This window comes from Accipiter gentilis, chromosome 29 (genome assembly GCF_929443795.1).
Source record: "Accipiter gentilis chromosome 29, bAccGen1.1, whole genome shotgun sequence".
Lineage (NCBI taxonomy): Eukaryota > Metazoa > Chordata > Aves > Accipitriformes > Accipitridae > Astur > Astur gentilis.
In genome coordinates this window covers 10,909,142-10,929,159 of record NC_064908.1, presented here as the reverse complement: position 1 = coordinate 10,929,159, position 20,018 = coordinate 10,909,142, and the positions used below count along the sequence as shown (strand labels likewise).

Here is a 20,018-nt window from a genome sequence, read left to right as displayed (position 1 = left end):
AATTGTCCAGGTACAGATGCTAAACCACAGCTGCATGAGGAGCCCCGCTTTCATCACAGGACAGTACCACCACAGCAGCCTGAGAGGTGGACTAACAGCTCCAGCCCCTCCATAAGCTTCATATTTCTGCCCTAAAGGGCAATGCCATGGAGCGTAGGCACACATGGCAGGGAAAGCATCTAGCTGTCAGCTTATCTGCAGCAGGGATGGAGTTTCTCTGCTGAGTTTCCTTTTGGACCCAGAGAAGGCAAAGGAGGATGAGCCTGTCATAGTTAAGGACCACAAGAGATGGCCAGAAGGGTGGCCAGCATCTTTCAGGGTCAGCTGTGAAGTCTGAAGTGTTGCAGCCCTCCAGAGATGTTCCAAGCACCACCACAGAGCAGTTTGGAAAACTAAGGCACTCAGTTTTCAATGTAAATAAGTATACTAGGTAATACTCCTATTTACACAGATACACAATTCGGGAAATATTAAAGGGTTTTAAAAGTGACACATTATGGTAATGGAGCAGCAAACTGCACAAAATCAAATTCACCAGGGGGAAAACATGATCAGCACTAATAATTAGGAATAATCATTCCATAGAGCAAAGCCTGCAGGAGGAAAACAAGATTGTCACTGTGGGTCTGGAGCTGGGGCGGGGGGGGGGGGGGGGGGGACAGGACGATACGACTAATGAGGAGGTGGGAGTGGGGGTGATGCGTTTTCCTGTTGACTCAACACCTTAATGCAGGGCATCTCTCTCCAGTTCCCATATGGGTCACCACAGGCTTTCACAAGGGAAAAAAGACAAGTCTGCAAAAAAAAAAAAATACCAAATCTGGCTCTTGCAGACATTTGTGAGCATGCTTTAAAAGAGATTCCTGTTTTATCTCTGTTTGGCTTTTTGCTGCAGGGTAATGCTCTGAAAATGCAATGCACATCTACTACAAAGTGTCCTGGTTTCAGCTGGGTTAGAGTTAATTGTCTTCCTAGTAGCTGGTACAGTGCTGTGTTTTGCATTCAGTATGTAAAGAACGTTGATAACACTGATGTTTTCAGTTGTTGCTAAGTAATGTTTAGTCTGAAGTCAAGGATTTTTCAGCTTCTCACGCTCAGCCAGCGAGAAAGCTGGAGGGGCACAAGAAGTTGGCACAAGACACAGCCAGGGCACCTGATCCAAACTGGCCAACAGGGTATTCCATACCATGTGATGTCAAGTCTGGTATATAAACGAAGGAGAGTGGGGACGGGGGATCACCGCTTGGGGACTAGCTGGGTGTCAATCGGTGGGTGGTGAGCAATTGCACTGCGCATCGTTTGTACATTCCAATCCTTTTATTATTACTGTTGTCATTTTATTAGTGTTATCATTATCATTATTAGTTTCTTCTTTTCTGTTCTATTAAACCATTCTTATCTCAACCCAAGAGTTTTACTTCTTTTACCGGTTTTCTCCCCCATCCCACTGGGTGGGGGGGCAGTGAGTGAGCAGCTGCATGGTGCTTAGTTGCTGGCTGGGGTTAAACCACGACAAAAGGGTTGGGTTTTTTTCCTTTTTAAAAAAGGGACCAGAACTGGTCCCTACTCCCATGGCTGGGGAAGACAGAGAAAAGTGGAGTCTCAAGGAAAAATGGGAAACAAATGTGATGCCCTCCTCTACTGGAGCAGCTTCAGGGCACTTGGGCTGGGTCAGCTGTGGAAGGTGGCTGCTTAAAATAATCCTGTGTCAGCAGAACAGGAGAGCATGGAGGATACAGGGAGAGGAAAACAAGTCAGACATCCACTGGAACATGCGCTGCCATTAATTTTTACCCATTTTTCATTAAAATAGAGAAGTGTTTCCACTAGCTCAGAACAGTCAGTCAGGCTGAGTGGCAAAGGCCTTGAATAACCCTTTTGCCATATTTTGGTCCCCAGCAACCCTCTGTTTCAGTTTACTACTGACCTACCCACGGCTACTGGATCAGCAGGACTACAGCAACATTTGCTGTTGACACCTCTACTCGGTTCTCTCCATGATGTGCTGAAGTAACAGCTGGTACCTCTCACGTGGCTCCTGATTCCAGGAAAAATCCCAGGAGTTTGCTCACTTTGGGAATTTGGAACAGAAACAAGTATGAGCAACTCCTCCTCCAATCTGCTACCCTCTGACAGAGACATCCCTTTAATGAGGTTCACATTTCCACACTCAAGCCAGCTTTTGGAGCCCGTGGTATCAGGCCTGGGTTTGTTAATGCACCTCTTTCGAGATGATGAGCACTTAGGTTTTAAAAGGCTCGGCTGATGGCTTTGTGGGATGATCTGCTGCTCTGCTCACAGGGGACCGCAGCGCCAGGAAACCTCACCACGCTCTGCCTTTCCAGAAACACCATCGCGCCATTTCCCGCTGAGAAAGTGGAATCGATCCCCATAATTCATCCGACAACCAGCTCAGCCCTTGACAAAAGCAGGGGTTGGTGCCTGTAAACACAGGCGCCTTCCCACACCGCCCAGCCAGTGGATTCAGGGGGAGGTGAGCCCGGCCACGCCACATCCTCCCACTGAGATGCCAGGTGCTGCAATGCAGAGATATGCAACACACACAACAGTTTTTCGGCTGCACTCCCAATTCCTAGCTGGGAGCCACCCAGCAAGCAAGAGTCACTTACACACGACATTACACGTGACAAAAATCTGTTCTTGGTCCCCAAGTCTGGCACAGAGATCTCTCAGTCATCACTGATGTCAGAGAGTTTTCTCAAGAGAACACAATGAGCTTTGGGGTTTATTTTTCCCTTTTATGTTAACTAGTTTCTGGGGAAAAAAACCAGAACAAAACAAAACAAAACACTCTTCTCTTTAGCCCACCGGCCAAAGTCAGCCTATTAGGAAGACAGCCTCAGAGCTCAGCCTGCAGCTGCTACCTGCAAACAAAGGATGCAAACATCACCCACCTTGTTTGCAACTTAACAGACCTGAAAATGCTCCTAGAAAATGCAAACCTGCTCATAACTGCTTTCTCCCTGCCATCTCACCAAGAATGCTTCTGCTTCCTACACACCTATATTGTCACCATTGTTATTATTCCACTGTAATTGCTGCAATAGCCCCAGAGACCTTGCAGTGGGCTGAGACCTGTTTTACTTGGCATGAACACACACACCCCACAAAAAGATTTTCCTCTCCAACAAATCCAGTCCAGAAAATCATTTCTTCCAGGAATCCTCATGCTTCGCTCACAGGTCACAACACCTGACTGTCCTTTACAAGTTGTGTTATGTTTTTCTAACATTACATAGGAACATAAGCAAGAAAACAATTTTACCCTGCTTTTGCAAAGCTCTGTATAAACTGAATATATTAAACTATTTCCATGTTGTTGTTAGAAAGCACTGTGAAGGATGCCCAGAGATTTGGCAAGGATGTTGTTTTATTACCATTTGAATGCATATAAATAAATCAATATTAAGACCTATTAGTGATAATAACTAAAAATACAAGACTCTGTTCTAAAGATAGTCAATTGTACCTTAAATTGCAATTTTTTGGAGACAAGAACAATATTTTCATCTGTGGATAGCCCATATAACCAACACATTAGCACTACTATAAAGGAATATTAAAAAATTACATGGAAAAAATGGGCTGCTTTTTTTTTTTTTTTTTTCCCCAAATGGGAATGAGTTCTGAGCCATGGACAAGCAGCTGGCTCTGACATGGCAGCCAGTCCCAGCCAAAGGTCTCTGGGCATTACTCCCTTCCACTTCCATCTTCCAGAGTTTATCACTCATTCACATGCAGACACATCATTTACTCTGCAGTACCCAATTTCCCTTGCTCTTCTCTGTCTGAAGGATATTTTTATCCTTTCTCCATCAAAGGGCTCCTTGCCTTCCATCTATTGTCCTTTTTTATTTTTTTGGTTGCTCCTAGTCTTTCCAATCTTACTATTTCATACTGAAGTTTTCTCATACCCACGCAACTTGCCCCAGAAACCTTGCAAGGATGTTCAACGTTCAGCAGCTGTTCATAGAGCTAAACCCAATGAAAATGTAAACAGAGACCAACAAATAAAAAAACCCAACAACCCACCCTTCAACAAGCTGGAACAACAGGAATTTGGTTCTGTATTTCTACTATGAAAAAATTCTCCCATAAGAGGAGGCCCTAAGCACCTTCATCTCCCTCTTGTGTAAACTGAAAGCAACCCACTAGCATCAAGGATGCCACAGTGGTGTAACAGAGAGAGGGGAATCTGTCCCAGTGGTAGGGTGAGCACAAAAGTCTATTAACTCTTAGAGTAGGTGGGTAAAGAGGGAGAGAATGCAGTGAATGTAGAAGAGGGGAAAGGAAAAGCAACATAAGAGCAGGATAGAAAGCATCCTGATGAGATGAAGGGGACTAGAAGCATCGTGACAATATGCTGGGAGGGGAGCAAAGCTCAAAGCTCACCCGTCTCATTAGAGAAGCAGGTTTTATGAAACTTCCCCATGTAAAACTCCAGCCCGATGATGGCAAACATCACGATGGCGAAGAAAAGGAGCAGCCCGATCTGAAGCAAGGGCACCATCGCCTTCATGATGGACTTGAGGACAACCTGCAAGCCTGTGGGGACAAGGAAAAACACATAATCAGTGAGGGAAAGAAAACAAGGGCTTGGGGGTGGGGGCAAGGTAGGACAGAGGGGTTGTCTAAGGGATAGCTTAGGACTGGCAATATCAAGCAATGCTGCTTTTCCCAGGATGCTATGAAAAAGATGCTACAGCCATAATCCACCCAAGATGCGAGAGAGACAATCAGGAGAGCTATCTTTTTCTGACCCCTTTTCTTCAGATTATAAATTCAAAGGTTTCTTAAGCTTCAGAGACACAAAAAGGACTTTTCCTGAAGCCAGTGGAGTCCCAAGACTCAGCTTGGAGCTGGAGCAGGTCCTTAAGGCAGATCCTGCAGCAGTGTGGATGCAGCAGCAGAGCTGGGCATGGCTGTGGTACCCCCTGTCCCAGGGAGGGCAGGGAGTGCTGGGCTGTAGAGAGGCTGCTTCTCCCTCTGTGACACACAGAATAGCTGCAATGTTGCTGTGCCTATCACACCCTGCTTCTGGAGAAACAAATCCCTGTCTCCAGAGTTATCCATTCATAGCTTTTTTGCTGGCACTAAAACTCATTTTCAATTAAAACCAGGGGAGATAAGGCAAGAGAGGTTGGAGAGATGGAGGTGTCAGATAACGTCATACAGACGCACATAACAAAAAAAGTTCAGCAATAAGCAGCAGCTGAAAGCCACCTTGGTGGCCTGTCCTAAGGTACGGAGCATGAAGGATCATCATGGTCTTGCCACCTTGTACAGCACTAATGAGGTCAATACGGGTGCATGCAGAAAAAAAAGCATGAAGATCTGTTGGATGGGAAAAATACTGAGTGTAGAAGAAAAGCATATACCATCCTTCTGTATGAATGCACCTCAAGATTGTATGTACGTTTAATACAGGGGAAAAAAACCCACAGCACACAGCTTTCATAGCAACGCTAAAAACAGGGGAGCACATAATGTTCTGTTGGAAAATACTGTGCTGGTCCAGGACATATCACCAGGCGGGAGAGCACATTCTCCTGGAGGGAACATGCAACACCAGGACAGGGATAGCCCTAAGGGGCCATCTTACTTCTCAGACATCCTTAGACTGTCACTACCACAACACCATATTGCCTTGCACAGGCAAGAAGTCCATGAAAAACCAGCCAGCATCATCTCCATATCAGAGATCCTGTTAATATATGACACCTTTCCCAAGCCTAGCCAAGGACCTCTCTTTCGTGGGAATTCAGGTTCAAGCCCTGCCCATGAAAGGATGCTGATTTCAGGAAATTTTGGTGCTGTCATTGCAAAGCATAACCCCTTGCTGGATTTCTACAGCACCAACATTTCAGTCCTGAAGCAGCCAGGGAGGTGGCAGAACTGATGCCCCAACCCACCGCCCAGGAGGAGAGGGGGCTGCCTGCCTCCCAAGGGGTTAATGCAGAGAAGAGCAGAGCATCCCACAGAGTAGTGGTTCCCTTTCACTGGCTCTTGCTAGAGGGAAAAATCTCTCTGTTCCACATTCAGAAATGAAATCTATTCCTGAAAGCGATCCCCCGCTTGCGGGCAGAGCAGCTGGTGAACAGCAACAAATAAAAAGGCAGTAACCAACGGTGTGGGGACTTTGATGGTTTCAGGGCATCAGCAAGGCATGATGCAGCTCCTCACTGGAGCATTCAGACCCTTTACGTTAGCATGTAAGATATATCAAGTTGCCCAATGAGTAAGCAAGACCAAGTCTTATCTGCTCTTTCCCTTTGGTTTTTTCCACTTATTAAAGGGGTAAAATCCCCAGTGCAAGATGCTCAGCTGGTAAAAACTGTCAGAAGATCCAAGTTCAGGGCTGGGGGCCTGAAAACTGCAAAATTTGGGTCTCAGGTCTTCACACCCCAGGGAGTTAATTCAAACCCAAAGGCAAAGGAGACCTAGGACAAATCCCTGCTGCTTACCTGCAAATTTGGGAGCACAGTGCTGAAATCGGCTGGCTGTACACAAAAGGGGATGACAGAAAATCAGAACCTAGCAAAGGCAGGAGCCACAGACCGTGGAGAATCAGGGGAAGAAAATATTGCTCAGAAAAGCATGTAACACCCCAAAAGCTATAGAGCACCTTTGACTGTGAAGACAACGTTATCATGACACTCACTTGGGATTCCTGACACAAGCTTCAGGGGTCGTAACACTCGGACAGCCCGCAGGGTCCGCAGGTCAAAATCAGTCCCAGCAGTTGCTAGAATCCTAATTGTAAAAGGGAAGAGAGGGGAAAAATTGAGATTAAATGCAAATTCCTCTTTCTAAAGCATGGATAAATGTTGTGTAAAACCAGCAAATAATCAAGCTGCTCTAAACTTTATACCTGTGATCCCATTGCAAATTGTGTCCACTGAAAACCATCAATTCACGCACTCCTCCAGAGCTGCTGAGCCTTGCTCAGACTATAAGAAAATCTGTAATATCTGCCCGCTTATGAGGCCGTTTACACATAGCAAGCAGGCGTGGCTGTAGCCCTTAAAGAGCAGCACCCTGTGCTTATAGGAAAGTATACACCATTTTTCAGAAGGAGGCAATGAGGGGAAAATAAATCCCTCAGTTATGCTAGAAATTACCAGCCAGAGCTTTTACCTATAATAAATCCAGAATTCCCTCAAGTACTGATGTCTGCTATTTCCTAATATCTAAAGCAGTTTCTAGTTATACAGTTTACTCTGTGCGTGCAAAATTAATTTTTGTTCAGAGCATCTTATTTGAGGAGAATATCCAGAGACCACAGTGCAAGTATTTCTTCTGATATGCTGCAGTAACTCTGGTAAGAAATACAGCCCTCAAACCAGAATGATTCTTAAAAAATTTAAGTGCTCTGCACAGAAAATGAAATGGCTTCACTGGTTTAGGGCACAGCAAAGGAATAAGTATTGTCACAGTGTCCACAAGCCACAATGATGCAAACTCCTTAAGCAAAGACCCTGCAAGGCACACTACCCCACAGAGAGTATGGCAAAACTGTGTTCATTAATTACTGCAGCACTTCCTATGACGCCTCAACAAAAACATTCTTGATTTGAGACACAGTTCCCCTAATACAAGCCAACACACAGTTAGTTCAGAGCAAGAACCCTCACCCCAGCTCCCCATTGACTGCACCATTTAAAGTGGTTACAAGCAATTGCCATTAGCTTTTGCTAGTTTCTCCTCAGCCTGTTCTACCAAGGCAGAAGTGGGTGAGCAACCAGCCCACCAGCAGGGTCTGCAAGCCCCTAACCACCTGGTACCAAATGTACGACATGCCACCACTTTGTTAACCACAACTGCTGAAAGCACTGCCCATGGGGACCCAACTTTGCCCATAATCTGACACTTTGCCCATAATCTGACACTTTGCCAACCCTTCCTCAAGAGCTACAGCGGCAAGAGGGACTTGCAAACCTGGCTGAAAAGTGGGATTCCAGAGCTGCCATAAGCCACAGGCAGAGCTGGAAGGAGGCTGCCAGACTTGGGCAGTGAATCCCAGGCAGTCCCCTGGGGATTAAGCACCCAGGCACAGCAAGTATCCCATGCCGGAGCATCGAGATGCTCCGAGAGGTGCAGAGCACCCACGGTGTGTACCTGCGATTTATCTACACCTGCCCAGGTGCCTTTTTCCTTGGTTCCTGATAATAGGCTGCTGAGCATTCAGCAAAGTGGCCAGCTATCATTTAAAAAAAAAAAAAAAACACATAAGAAAAAGTGGAGTTTTTCAAAACAAGACATAGTTTTACTACGTAATATGTATTATGCAGGATGTCTGGCAAACTCAGCAGTGGAGGATGTAGCTTTGTAGGGAGCACTCAAAGCACAGCTACACTTAGATAAAAACCCTGTCCTTGACTTACTGACTGACTTAGCACTGCTGCCAAGCATGGGCCAGGGAAGAGCAGGATCAGCATTGCTGTGCGGAAAGGGCCAGACTCCATCAGCAGGAGGTGCTGGAGTTCAGGAAAAAAGCATGCTGAGACGTTGGATGGCAAGAGAGGCAGCAGCAAGCCAGGACCTGAGGAGCAGAGTATCTATTCTATAGGACACCTGTTCCTACATTTTCTTCACCAGAAAATTCACATTACATCAGCTCTATCGATGCAGTTTGAGCATAAGCAACAGGAGACAATTTAAACTAAGAACCATCACATGCAGAGACTTCTAATTTAATCTTCTGTACCCATGCCAATGATTTAATTCCTTTTCTCCCTTCCCTCCATCCTCACAACTTAATTGCTCGCTTATAAACCTCTGCCGTCTGGGAACAGCACACACTTCAAGTCAAAAGATAATCTTTAACATCCACCTTGGATGTTGCTAGTAACAGCACAATTAGTCTCCAGTGAGCTAAGATGGATTTGTGCTGTCATCAGGCACAGCCCTGGTTCCTGGTACAAGCTGAGAGAAGGGGTGCTTGATATGCTCATCATTTTGTTTCTAAATTCAAAGAGAAAACTGGAGTGAATAGGGGACACCATCAATTAGTCCTATGGTGCCAGTAAATGTTCCAGTGGCTGGAGGTCTTCATTCCAGTCTTGTCTTCCTAATAGGCTTGATGCTAAAAACAGCCTGCTCAACCTATGCCAGAACCCTCCCCCAACCACCCCCAGCCAAAACCCCTAATCATTCACTAATTTGCACATCACTAGCACTGTGATCCCCTAGCTAACCTACACAGCGCACCCAACAGCCCACCATCTCCCACGGCTGGAGAGTTGGTCCATGGATCATATCAAACCACAGTTGAATTGTGCAATCCATCCATGCCTGTAGAGCTGAGCTGTCACTGCTACATCTGCCCATGAATGAGCCACTCTTGAAAAGCAATACAACCCTGGCCAGATTTTGCCTAGAGAGAAAAAAAAAATACATCTGCATCCTAAACAAAGCCACTTTTGGTGGAAGAAACAGAAGACTGAGAGGATGAGGCCATAGCTCTAGGTCTAAAAAATCCACATTTGTGCCCTGCAGGTAAATGAGGCAGGGGGTAAGAAAACCCAGGCAGACATCCAACATGTTTCCTGCGCTAGTCAAAGCAGGGAGGGGTGGATGCTGCACCCTCCTCACAGCGTGTGCTCACAGCCATGGCTCCGCAGCCCCAGGCAGGCTGTCCAAAGAGTGGAACCAGGGCAAAGAGGGCCCTGGGCCATTCAGAAGGGGTATGTGCTCAGGGTCCATCCCAGGAGCCCTGGCACATGGGGTCTGCCGTGGTTTCAGCCCCGCCGGTAACAGAGCACCACCAAGCCGCTCGCTCACTTCCCCCCTCCCGGCCCTGATGGGATGAGGAGAAAATATAAAGGCAGGCTCGTGGGTCGAGACAAGGACTGGGAGGGATCACTCCCCACTTGTGGTCACGGGCAAAAGACAGGCTCAATGTGGAGAATGAACAAAATCAATTTAATTGACTACCAATCAAATCAAAACAAGGCTAATGGGAAGTAAACCCAGCCTGAGAACCCCTTCCCCCCAGCCCTCCCTCCTTCCCGCCTCAGCCCCACTCCCGGCCCTCTCTCCCTGGGGAGCAGGGGTCGGGGGCTGGGGTCGGTTCCTCACCCCTTGTCTCTGCCGCTCCTTCCTCCTCGGGGGGAGGAGGACTCCGCACTCGGCCCCTGCTCCGCTCCGGCGGGGACTCCTCTCTCCCCGGGCTGCAGGTGGGCGTCTGCTCCCCCGCTCCCCTCCGTGGGCAGGGGGGGACAGCCTGCCGCCTCACCGCGGGCTGCGGGGGCATCAACCTCCTCCGGCGCCCCTCCCGCCCTCCTCCCTCACTGACCTCGGTACCCGCAGAGGGGTTCCTCTCACATTCCAATGCCCTACTCACGGCAGGTTCCCTTCTGAAGTCTCTTCTCCCAGAGGCGCGACCACCGTCGCTGAGGGGCTCGGCCTGGGCCAGAGGCGGGTCCGGCTTGGAGCCGGGGGAGCTTCCAGCAGCTTCTCACAGGAGCCGGCCCTGCGGCCCCCTCCCCCGCTACCAAAAAACCCCACCACACAAACCCGTAACAGGGTCTTACCGCTCCAAAGGACCCACTGGCAGAAACCTGGTGCCCAGTAATTTCGAGGGAAGAGCTGAGCAGCAGCTTTCAGCAGCTGGAGCCCAGCAAAGCAGCTCGGCAAGGGGACATTGTGCCAGGGTGGAGATGGTGCCTTTTCTCCCTACAAAACCAAAGCTAATTTACAGCTGCTCAGCAGTCCATTCCCCTGAACCGTTCACAGACATGCGTGGAAAAATGCCCCAGTGAGGCAAAGGCCTTCATTAACTTTGTGGCATTTGCCTAAGTGCCATGTTTCTGGTTTACTTTTTCCCCCACTCCAGTTGAAAGCTCACAGAAGCCACTGTGACTTAGGCCAGAACAAGTTGGAAATTATCATTAAAAATAAAAGAAACAGAGAGATGAAAGATGCCGGCTGACAAGCACATCCTGACAATTCTGCCAAAGCCTCTGGCTGCACAGCGCACAGCTGAGAACAAAGCAGAGGTGACGGGCGAGCCAGTGCCACAAGAGAAAATCAGCTGTGAAAGGTAAAAAAAAAAAAAATAGTAAAAGAGAAGATTTTAGGAAATACCTCACAAAGAAGAATAAATGACTTGCTCTGCAGCCCTTTTTATATCTTAACAGGTTGTACAGAAACACCGAGATTTGATAGGTTTAGGATATTGCCTCTGATAGCACTTCGGGTGCTTAAGTGCAACAAAATCTCATTAAATAAGTTCCCCTGTGTAATTTGCCTTTTTTACAAGCAGGATGGCCAACCATCAAACCTTTCTTGCTCATATGCTGCTGTGGCGGATCTGGGCACACGTCCTGCCAGTCCAGCAGTGCTCAGGAGCACTGCGCTCGCTCCTCACTTTCATGATAACTTGGTTAAATGCTGCTTTCTGTATCACCACCTCCACTAATGAGCTTTGACTGACATCTGTTCCCAGAGACAGAGGCCAAATTTGTGATAAATACTTGTTAACTTTTGTTCTAGCAAAGCCTGGAATAAATTATAAAAGCAGCTTATTCCTTTGGGTATAAAAGAAAGCAAAGAATGAAGGGAAAGTTCCTTTCCTGAACATTATGCTAACATAAATAATTGGCAATCCATTTCTTAAAGTACCTCAGAGCTCAGGATTTCTGCGTACTGGTTCAGCAAGACACACACTTGTCGTATAATACTGTACTTTTCAGAGTTACCCAATAATAAGTCTCCTTACTGAAGCCCTGACTAAAGAAAATGCCTCGAAACTCCTTCAAGCTTAGCCCCAGATCTCTACATCCGGAGGAACGAAGTGGCAAAAAGCTAACCCTGCTCCTCAAGATCATGCCTACCTTGTCCTCCTCCTGCCTTAATGGCCTTTCAGTGTATTTATTTCAGTTTTTCCAGGTGATCTCTGGGGGAGCAGGTGACAGGTGCTTTGCCTCTCCCACAAGGCGGGAAGAGGAGGAAGAACAGAAACACAGGAGATGTCCCGAGTGAGAGCCAAGAATAGATGGTGAAAAATACAGGGTTTTCTATACATGTTTCTGCTTATAGGAGCTACAACACCTTGGGTCCAGCCTCAGCAAAAAGCAGCCAGTGAGGCCATGCTCAACACACACATATCTGCAGGTGACGGAGTGTGTTTTCTGCCCGGTCTCCTAGCATCACTCTCTATAAATCACAAGGGAGGCTGCATGAGACAGCAGGAGAGAACTGGAACTGGCTGCAAGTCCAGCAGCCTCAGCGTGTCTGCTTGTGAGCAGATAACATACAGCTACAGCAAAAAGCAGCAAGATTAATAGCTGAGAATGATTAACACTTCCAAGAGGATCTCACCACTGGACAGCACTGGTGCCAGGGCAGGTTCTGCTAGAGGAGCAATTGCTGGCATAAGCTGTAGGCATTTTTAATGTAACCTTGCTATTTATTATAAACTCTAGTCCTAGAAAGTAAGTGGAAACAGCATGTTTTTCAGAGATCTTATCCCAAGCACCCGTTCCTAAGAACCAAATCAATCTCTTCAGTGGGATTAGAAGAAAGACTAAATACCGACCAGACAGCTTCCCTCAAAAAAAGATAAAACTAGCCAGCAGCAGCTGTCTTATGAAAAGAAATAGCAACCATCACTTCTTACACACAGATTCAACCCCATCTAACACAGACACCTTGGCAGCATCAACTCCAAAATCTCTGACAGAAGCAGGAGCACAGAAAACTCCAGCAAATCACCCCCATCCCCAGAGCCTGACACAGGCTGCTGACATTTAACAAGCCCCAGTGACCCCCAAGAAATGGAAACTAATGGGAAAAATAAATAAATATCTTCATAAATACTGGTTAACTAGTTTAAAGATGTTTCCTCCATCTGTGGGCGGTCTGTGGGCTGACCATCCCCACTATCTGTGCTACCTCCTAGCTGTGACCCTCACCCACCCGCTCCTTCCCGATGCCTCCTCTGCTGCTCGGGGGGTGGAGAAGGTCCCCAACCCCATGGGAGTTGTCACTACCACCAGGATCATTGTCACCGTGTTCATGGTATCTAGTGACCCACGGGGAGAACCTGCAAGGTCTTTCTGGTCCCATACCATTGTGGGAACACTTAAGAATTTTACAGTAAAAATCAAGTGAAAAGAACTAATGCTTTTGAAATGAGAAATTCTCTGGAAAGGATTCATTTCCCTCAAAAAAGGCCCATAAAATTCATCTTAAGTACCTGGCTTTTTAACTGGTGTTTTCCCTTCAAAAGCATACACAGAGCATTAAAAATTTACAAAAAAAAAATATTCTCCATTTCTTTTGAAGCCATTTGCCATGGAAGGCTGCTCTGCCTGCTGCTTTCCTGAATGACTGAAGCATTTTAACCCCAAACTGGCACACAGCATGCTTCTGGCTGGAGCTGGCAAGACTTCCCCAGGATCAGGAATACTAGCAGCGCTCAAACCAGCACAGGACAGCCACTGGCCTCACCATGCACATCCCAGCCTTTGAATTAATGGTCTTTATTTGGAAACACCAACTTCTCCAGTCTCTGTCCTGCACAACAGCCAGGAACCATCTACCTAGCCAGGGGAGCCTTGGACAAGTGGAGGTGGCCACCAAGACAGAGCTTCCTATAAGGAAAGCTGCTGCCCAAGTGAAGGTCTGCGAGGGCTGTACCCCACACTCCTGGCTGGAGAAGGGTGCAAGCTCCACATACGCAAGGTGAGCTCCAGAGGAGTCACTCAGGCAGTGGGAGGAGGAGCTGCAGGAGGAAAGCAGCAAGTCATGATGGATTAGGGACGGGGAACAAGAAATAGAGTATTATTGGAGGCATCGCAAGAAGAAATATTAGATCCCGATGGCACTGACCTCCGAGGACTACCAGAGTATCAACAGCAAACAGGCAGCACCATGGAGATCACCATGCCATGATCTCTGGCAACTTGTGGCAACAGGGCATCATTTGCCCCCGTTTCCCTGTAGTTACCAACCAGCAACAGATAACGAAGCCTTGGCAGCGGGCGGAGCCAATGAGCAAGACTCGCAGGGAGAAACCACACCAGTTGCACACAGTAAAAGCTGCAAAGGGATGCAGCGGGTGTAAGTAGCAGGTGTCTGTCTGCTGAGAGTCACCTCAGCTTCAGTGCAAATCAAAATGAATATTTTTCACCTTCTTAACTCCAGAGTGCACACTGAAGGCATTGCTCAGTCTTACACTGGTGACGTGGTCTGGCTGATTTCCTTGCCCGGGACTTGAGGGCAGGTCAGCAGAGGCAACCAGCCAAGGGGTGCCCATGAGCCAGCCCCTGATGCAGGCAGCCGTTTTGTTCAGCACAGCAAGCCTGGCTTGAGTTTGGACTGCAATGACATGGCTGTCAGTCCCGCTGCTCCCTTGTTCTCCCAGGCACAGCACAAATCTGCATGCAAGCAGTGACTAGAGCATTTGGAAAGATGCCCCTTTTCACTCAGTTTGATTTCATGGTGTGTGAGCTTTATCTTGACTACCAAAGACACAGAGTCGACACCAGGTCTGAGCCGATAAGTAGGTCTGGCATGCTAATTGCACCGTTTAATTTATGGCATTACCAGGTTCATCTGTTGGCTCCATCACTCCACATTGGTGACTTCTCCACCAGCTGTCCATAGTCCCTCCTGCATGAAAGGGCCCAGCTTGCCAGCTCTCTGCCTGTCCTTTGGATGACCAACACCAAGTTTAAGCATACAAGCAGATACCTGCATATTGCATCTAAGCCTATTCCTTCCCATCATAGCGCATGTACAACACAACGTACGGAGTCCCAATCCTTTCCTTAACACCAGCCTATTCAGAGCCACTCAGGGTGGTGCCCTTGCTCAGATAAACATGTTTGTCCCAAAACTGACTGTATCCATCAAAATGGCCTCACTCTAATGAAGGATAAACCTCTCTTTAGCTATAACATGAAGGGAACAGAGCACAAAATAAAATACACTGAGGAAATAACAACATTCAACAGTACAGGGTTGCTCTGCTTTAGAGGCACAAACAGCCAAATCATTCCTTGGTCTCACACCAAAGGAGGGCATTTCTGAGCCTTTTGCAGCCAGCATTAAATTTGCCACTAGCCTTCAGCATACAGAGCTGCTCAGATATGAATGCAAACTGTCTCCTCTTTTTATAGCAGAAATGCTCCAGAGTCCCGAGAGGAGACATAGAAAAATGAGAGCAGAATCCCCCACCCCCCCCCAACCACCTGCAGCCTACTTTCCTGACTGCAATTCCTGAGCCAGGCTCCAGGGAGAAGACAGGGAGAGGAGCATCTGTAGACACATACTCCTCCACTACAGCAAGACACACACCAACCAAACGGTGTGCGACACTCAAACAAAACAAATGAGGTTTTGCAGAGTGCAGAGAGCTGAGGGCTTGGCTTCTGCCCAGGATGAAGGAAGATATTCTGGTTATGAGGCAATTGCTCAAGTAAGTTCTTGTTGCTTCTAAGCAGGAGAGGCATGAACATACCACACAACAGAGTAGAAAAGGAGGCTCATTTGCAATAAACAATGACAGCTGGCAGGAAAATGCACATGTCCAAAACATTTTAGTGAGCTCACACTGGAGAAACTGAGCATGGAGGAGTTAAAACCATCTTGCACTTCATTGTAGCTGGAAAGTAGGTCATACCTTGAGTCTCACTACATTAACATTACAAAGGAGAGACTGCTGCTTTCTGTCCTTGGAAATGGACATCCCAGAATTTTGTTCCTGCCATCAGAGGATGTGGAGAGCAGGAGCTGAGACCCCAAAGTGCTTTCCTGGAGACTTCTGGTGTCACGCACCCCACCCCATGGTCTCTTGTGTATGGGCAAGCTATGGAGGGTTTTAGCTCAGTAGCAAACAAGATTCTTAGAGAGGGGAATTTCAGGGTCAGCAAAATATTTCAAGTATTTTTACTTTGGGGGGGAAGGGGGGAGAGGGGAAGAGAGAGCAATGAAACACCATTTGGGATTGTTTCATTTGTCAAGTTCTAAAATTAAGTATTCTGACTTTTAATGTGTTTTCCTTTCTAGTGAAAGCAATTCATGTCAAGTTTGCAAATATTTTTTATTTGATTTAAAGCTGCCATTTGCTGAAAAATACAACCCCCCAGATTCTGTGTGCATGAAAAATGTCACCCAAACTAGACAGTACATTTCATTGCTGTGCCAGAAAGTCCGGAGGAGCATGACTCTGCTCTCTACTAGCTGGCGGTTGGAAGTTGGGCAAAGGGCACAGGACAGCTGGTAGGTGGATAGGGGATATATTTTTCTGCCAGGTGGGCTAGCAGGGCAGCACAGGCAGTACAGGAGGTAAGAGGTCTGAGTCACTAAAAGCACATCTCAACCCTTCTTCCTCATAGTACCCACCAAACGAGAGCCTCCTTGCCAGACTGCCCTGGGAGCGGTGACAAAGTCTGTGGTATTTGGAACCAGAACCACATGACCCTCCGCATTTGGCCAGTCCCCAGAAGTAGTTGTTCATGAGTTGAGCAGAAAATGTCATCACTATCAAATGACACTAGTGTTTAAAAAGCAAAACAAAACAGTTCAGAATAAGACCTTAGCCTTGCCTCCTGGGGTGGGGAACTGGTGCTGCTGGAACTGGCAGGAGAGGGACGGGAAGCAGCAGCCAACGAGCAACTGGTGCAAAGGAGAAGGAAAAATATCTGTCAATGCTAGGCACGTCAGGATGGAAAGGAGACCTTTTGTTAGGTTTATGTCTTCTGGGCCTTTCTGCACTGCAGGCTTTTCTTTTCCACCAAGCCACCAGCTGAACCATACACTAGCTTCTAGAGGGAGTGCTTGGAGGGATGGCCTTCCTCTGAGTCCATCCCCTCCACCTTGCCACTGCATCGCTGAATCCTTTAACAATCTAGAGATGGGCAGATAACGAGCAAAGATAACACATCATGCAAAATGATAGCCAAGAACATTCATATAATAAACGGGAAGGCAGAGAGTGGGGAGTTAGTTAATCGATGCTGCCACATTTGCACACTTTTTACATTTACTCTCCAGCACTCAGCCAGCTAAGCCTCACTGGCACAGCCAGATGGATGAGAACTGGCAAAAACAGATCATCAGCATCATCCATGCCTGGATGTACTTGTGCACTTGACCAATGAGAAACCCAAAAACATCTACAAACTGAACCAAGCCATCCTAGCTAGAGAGCTTTACCAGAATTTCAAGTGTTCCTGTTCTTTTTTTTCCCCACGATATAGCAAAATATTGACAAACAACAGGTTCCTGCTGCCGTAACCGTGCCATTGCACCTCTCGTCCTGCCTGCACTCTTATTGTATTCATCCTCCCAGCACCAGAATGTGAGGAGTCATGCTACATCCAAGGAGTGACACTCAGGTCATGCTGCCACTTGCATACTGAGGAGGAATACCATCCAGGTGGTATAACCCAATATATCAAAGAAGCATCAAATGTGGTTAGTGGGTGTACAAGCACTCACCACTCCTTTGGTACTTCCTTACAGTGAAGGAACAACCACAGTCCCTCCGTGCAGGGGAAGACCCTCACTCCCCTGCCCACTCCATCAGCTGGGAAGGTCTTCTGCCAGTGAAACTCAGCCTCCTTCAATCTGCAGGCCTGGGGCTAGCTAATTTAATGACCTGGTTTTGGCACTGTGCTCATGACTTCCAGTTTAAGTCCATCACAAGCAGATGACACATTGAGCATTTAGTTCACAGCTAACTACTTAAGCCATGGATGAAAGCCAATACTAACTCCAGAGAGGCTGGGGCAGAAACTGAATTTGTTTTTATTCCCCAGGTGCATATTGAATGGCTCTGACTGCTTCTCAGGGCCATGGGCTCCAAGCAACTACCAGGTTACACCACCTCGTTACACCCTTAAGGACAGTGCTGACTCCCTCACCTATGCCTGCCTCCCTGTGTCTTCCCAGACAACAGCTTGAATCAAGCTAGATAATGTTGGAGTTGAGTTCAACAAGACAAGAAAACTGCACTTTATCCATCTCTGGCAAATGTCCCTACAGGAAATTTCTCTGACAGGTCAATTTTTGGAGAAGGACAGACTGGAAAGCTATCAGGTACCTCTACAAGCAGGCACAGAGCTTGGTTTCTTCCCTTTAGAGGGAAGCTGGCCATGGAGCTCGTTCCTAGCCATGTCGCAGATAGTCACGGGACCATTCGTCACCAAGGTCAGTGGTCTCTGAGGGAGGTTTTGCCCCTGAATGCTCTGAGCAAGCAGAGAGATGCATATGTTCGTCATACACCTCCTGTCCAAATCTGCTGCCTCAAAGGACCCAAACCCCAAGCATTTTTCCACCTGCAGCAGGTGCCCCTTACTCAAGAGGTGCAGTATTGCCCGTGGTCACACAAGTAGGCAGCCCCAAAATCAACAAGGCTAGATTAAAAGTCATAAGACCATTGGAAAAAAAAAAAAAAAATAGGACTCTATTTGTCTTGTGATTCCTCAGCTTTTGTAGGCAGCTGGGGTCATGTTTTCAAGCTTTAGTCTATGAGCCACAAAAAATACACACTTTCAAATAAAAGCTGAAACTCTCCTCTTGTCACAGGGATTAATATAAGGCATCAGATATCATAAGACTTGCAATGTAATATCTCTTCTTTAATGCACACCTCATTGTTACTCCCAAAAGAGATCATTCTCCCTCTTTCTTAGATTTTTTTTTTTTTTTTTTTTTTGGCCAGAGCTATAACAGCAAACATGCAATGTTGTTCTAAGGAAAACACAGTTTGCCAAGACATCTAAAATATTGTGTATTCCCTCCATCTGCTTCTGCTAAATAAACCCAGGGCCTTATCTAATATAATGAGTAGATGTTGGCAATAATCACATAGCCATCTGTACTGTGCTTTAAACCTGTTGCAAGCTGCGCTGTGGACACAAGAAAGTCAGAATTTATTCCTTTCATACTGAAAACAGAAATTGTAATTCCCCCTTCTGTTTTTTAGGATAATTTAGCCATATCAGCGCCTATGCTTGATGCTCAGGGAACAGTATTTCATGAATGTGACAGATAAACCCCTTCTTTTCCCTATTTTGTATAGATAAAGCTCAAGTTCTCAGCTGACAAGGTTTACAGCAGTCCCAGGTGAGTGCTGTTTGCAGCACAGCAGCCTCAAAGAGCTGTTTCTGCCCAGCACAGTGCAACCACAACACAATGTGTTTCAGCAATGACTACACAACACCAGTGATCTGCCTGTGCACAAGCCCTGCTGAGGATGACCATCCCAGAGGAGACTTCCCAGAAACTTTAAGGTTTAATTAGAAAGTCTCTTCTGGCTGCACTCAGCTGCTAGAACCACAGCATGCAAGTTACCATCACCCAAATTTGCTGGGGAGTTACTCACCTGATCATCCCCACTCAAACTGAGCCCATACCAATTCAACAGTTCAAACAAGTCTTTTTTTTTTTTTAAACTTTGTTCTTGCCCTCTTTGAGTCAAATGGAGATACCACACCAGCTCCTCACTGGCAAAGCTGGGGAAATAGGGATCCAGCTGCAGCATACAGGACCATACACAAGCAGGCTGACAGATGTGCAGCCAGAGGAGGATGTTTGGGTGAATTTACCCTCTGTAGGACATGCCTGAAAGTGTCCATAAGAGAGCAGTAGCTCAGCTACTTTGCACAGGAGTCAAAAACCAGCAAGGTCCTTGGATAAAAGGAACTGGAGAAACAACAACTTGTTGCTTATGAAATCTAATTAACTAGATGCACCCAGGTACACATTGGCCTGGAATCAAGATGTTCAGAGAACACAGCATAGCTGCTGCATGCTCAGGAGGCAGCATTTAATGACTGCAAGGATCACCTCAAATCCAATACAAAACATGCCCATGACCACATTCTCTCTGAGCATTGGTGTGCCAGTCCTGCTTTGCTGCTCCTCCTCCTCCCCACACTGCAGATGCCCACTCTTTCCCCACTTTGCCCATCCCTTTTCACCCACCACAGCATGATAATTCCCTTCCCAAAACCAACACGGGTGCACAGATGCCTACTAGT

General features: G+C 47.0%; 1 protein-coding gene across 5 annotated transcripts in view; it reads right to left on the bottom strand.

The window, feature by feature from the left end:
* The window catches only part of CACNA1B (calcium voltage-gated channel subunit alpha1 B), a 308,635-nt gene that overhangs the window by 193,098 nt on the left and 95,519 nt on the right, over positions 1–20,018 (bottom strand). For all 5 annotated transcript variants that reach the window (XM_049832551.1, XM_049832549.1, XM_049832547.1 and 2 more), the window contains 2 exons: positions 6,683–6,774; positions 4,414–4,566 (listed from right to left, as the gene is read on the bottom strand). In XM_049832551.1, the coding sequence (XP_049688508.1) occupies positions 4,414–4,566; positions 6,683–6,774 (245 nt within the window). The remainder of the gene's footprint in view (positions 1–4,413; positions 4,567–6,682; positions 6,775–20,018) is intronic.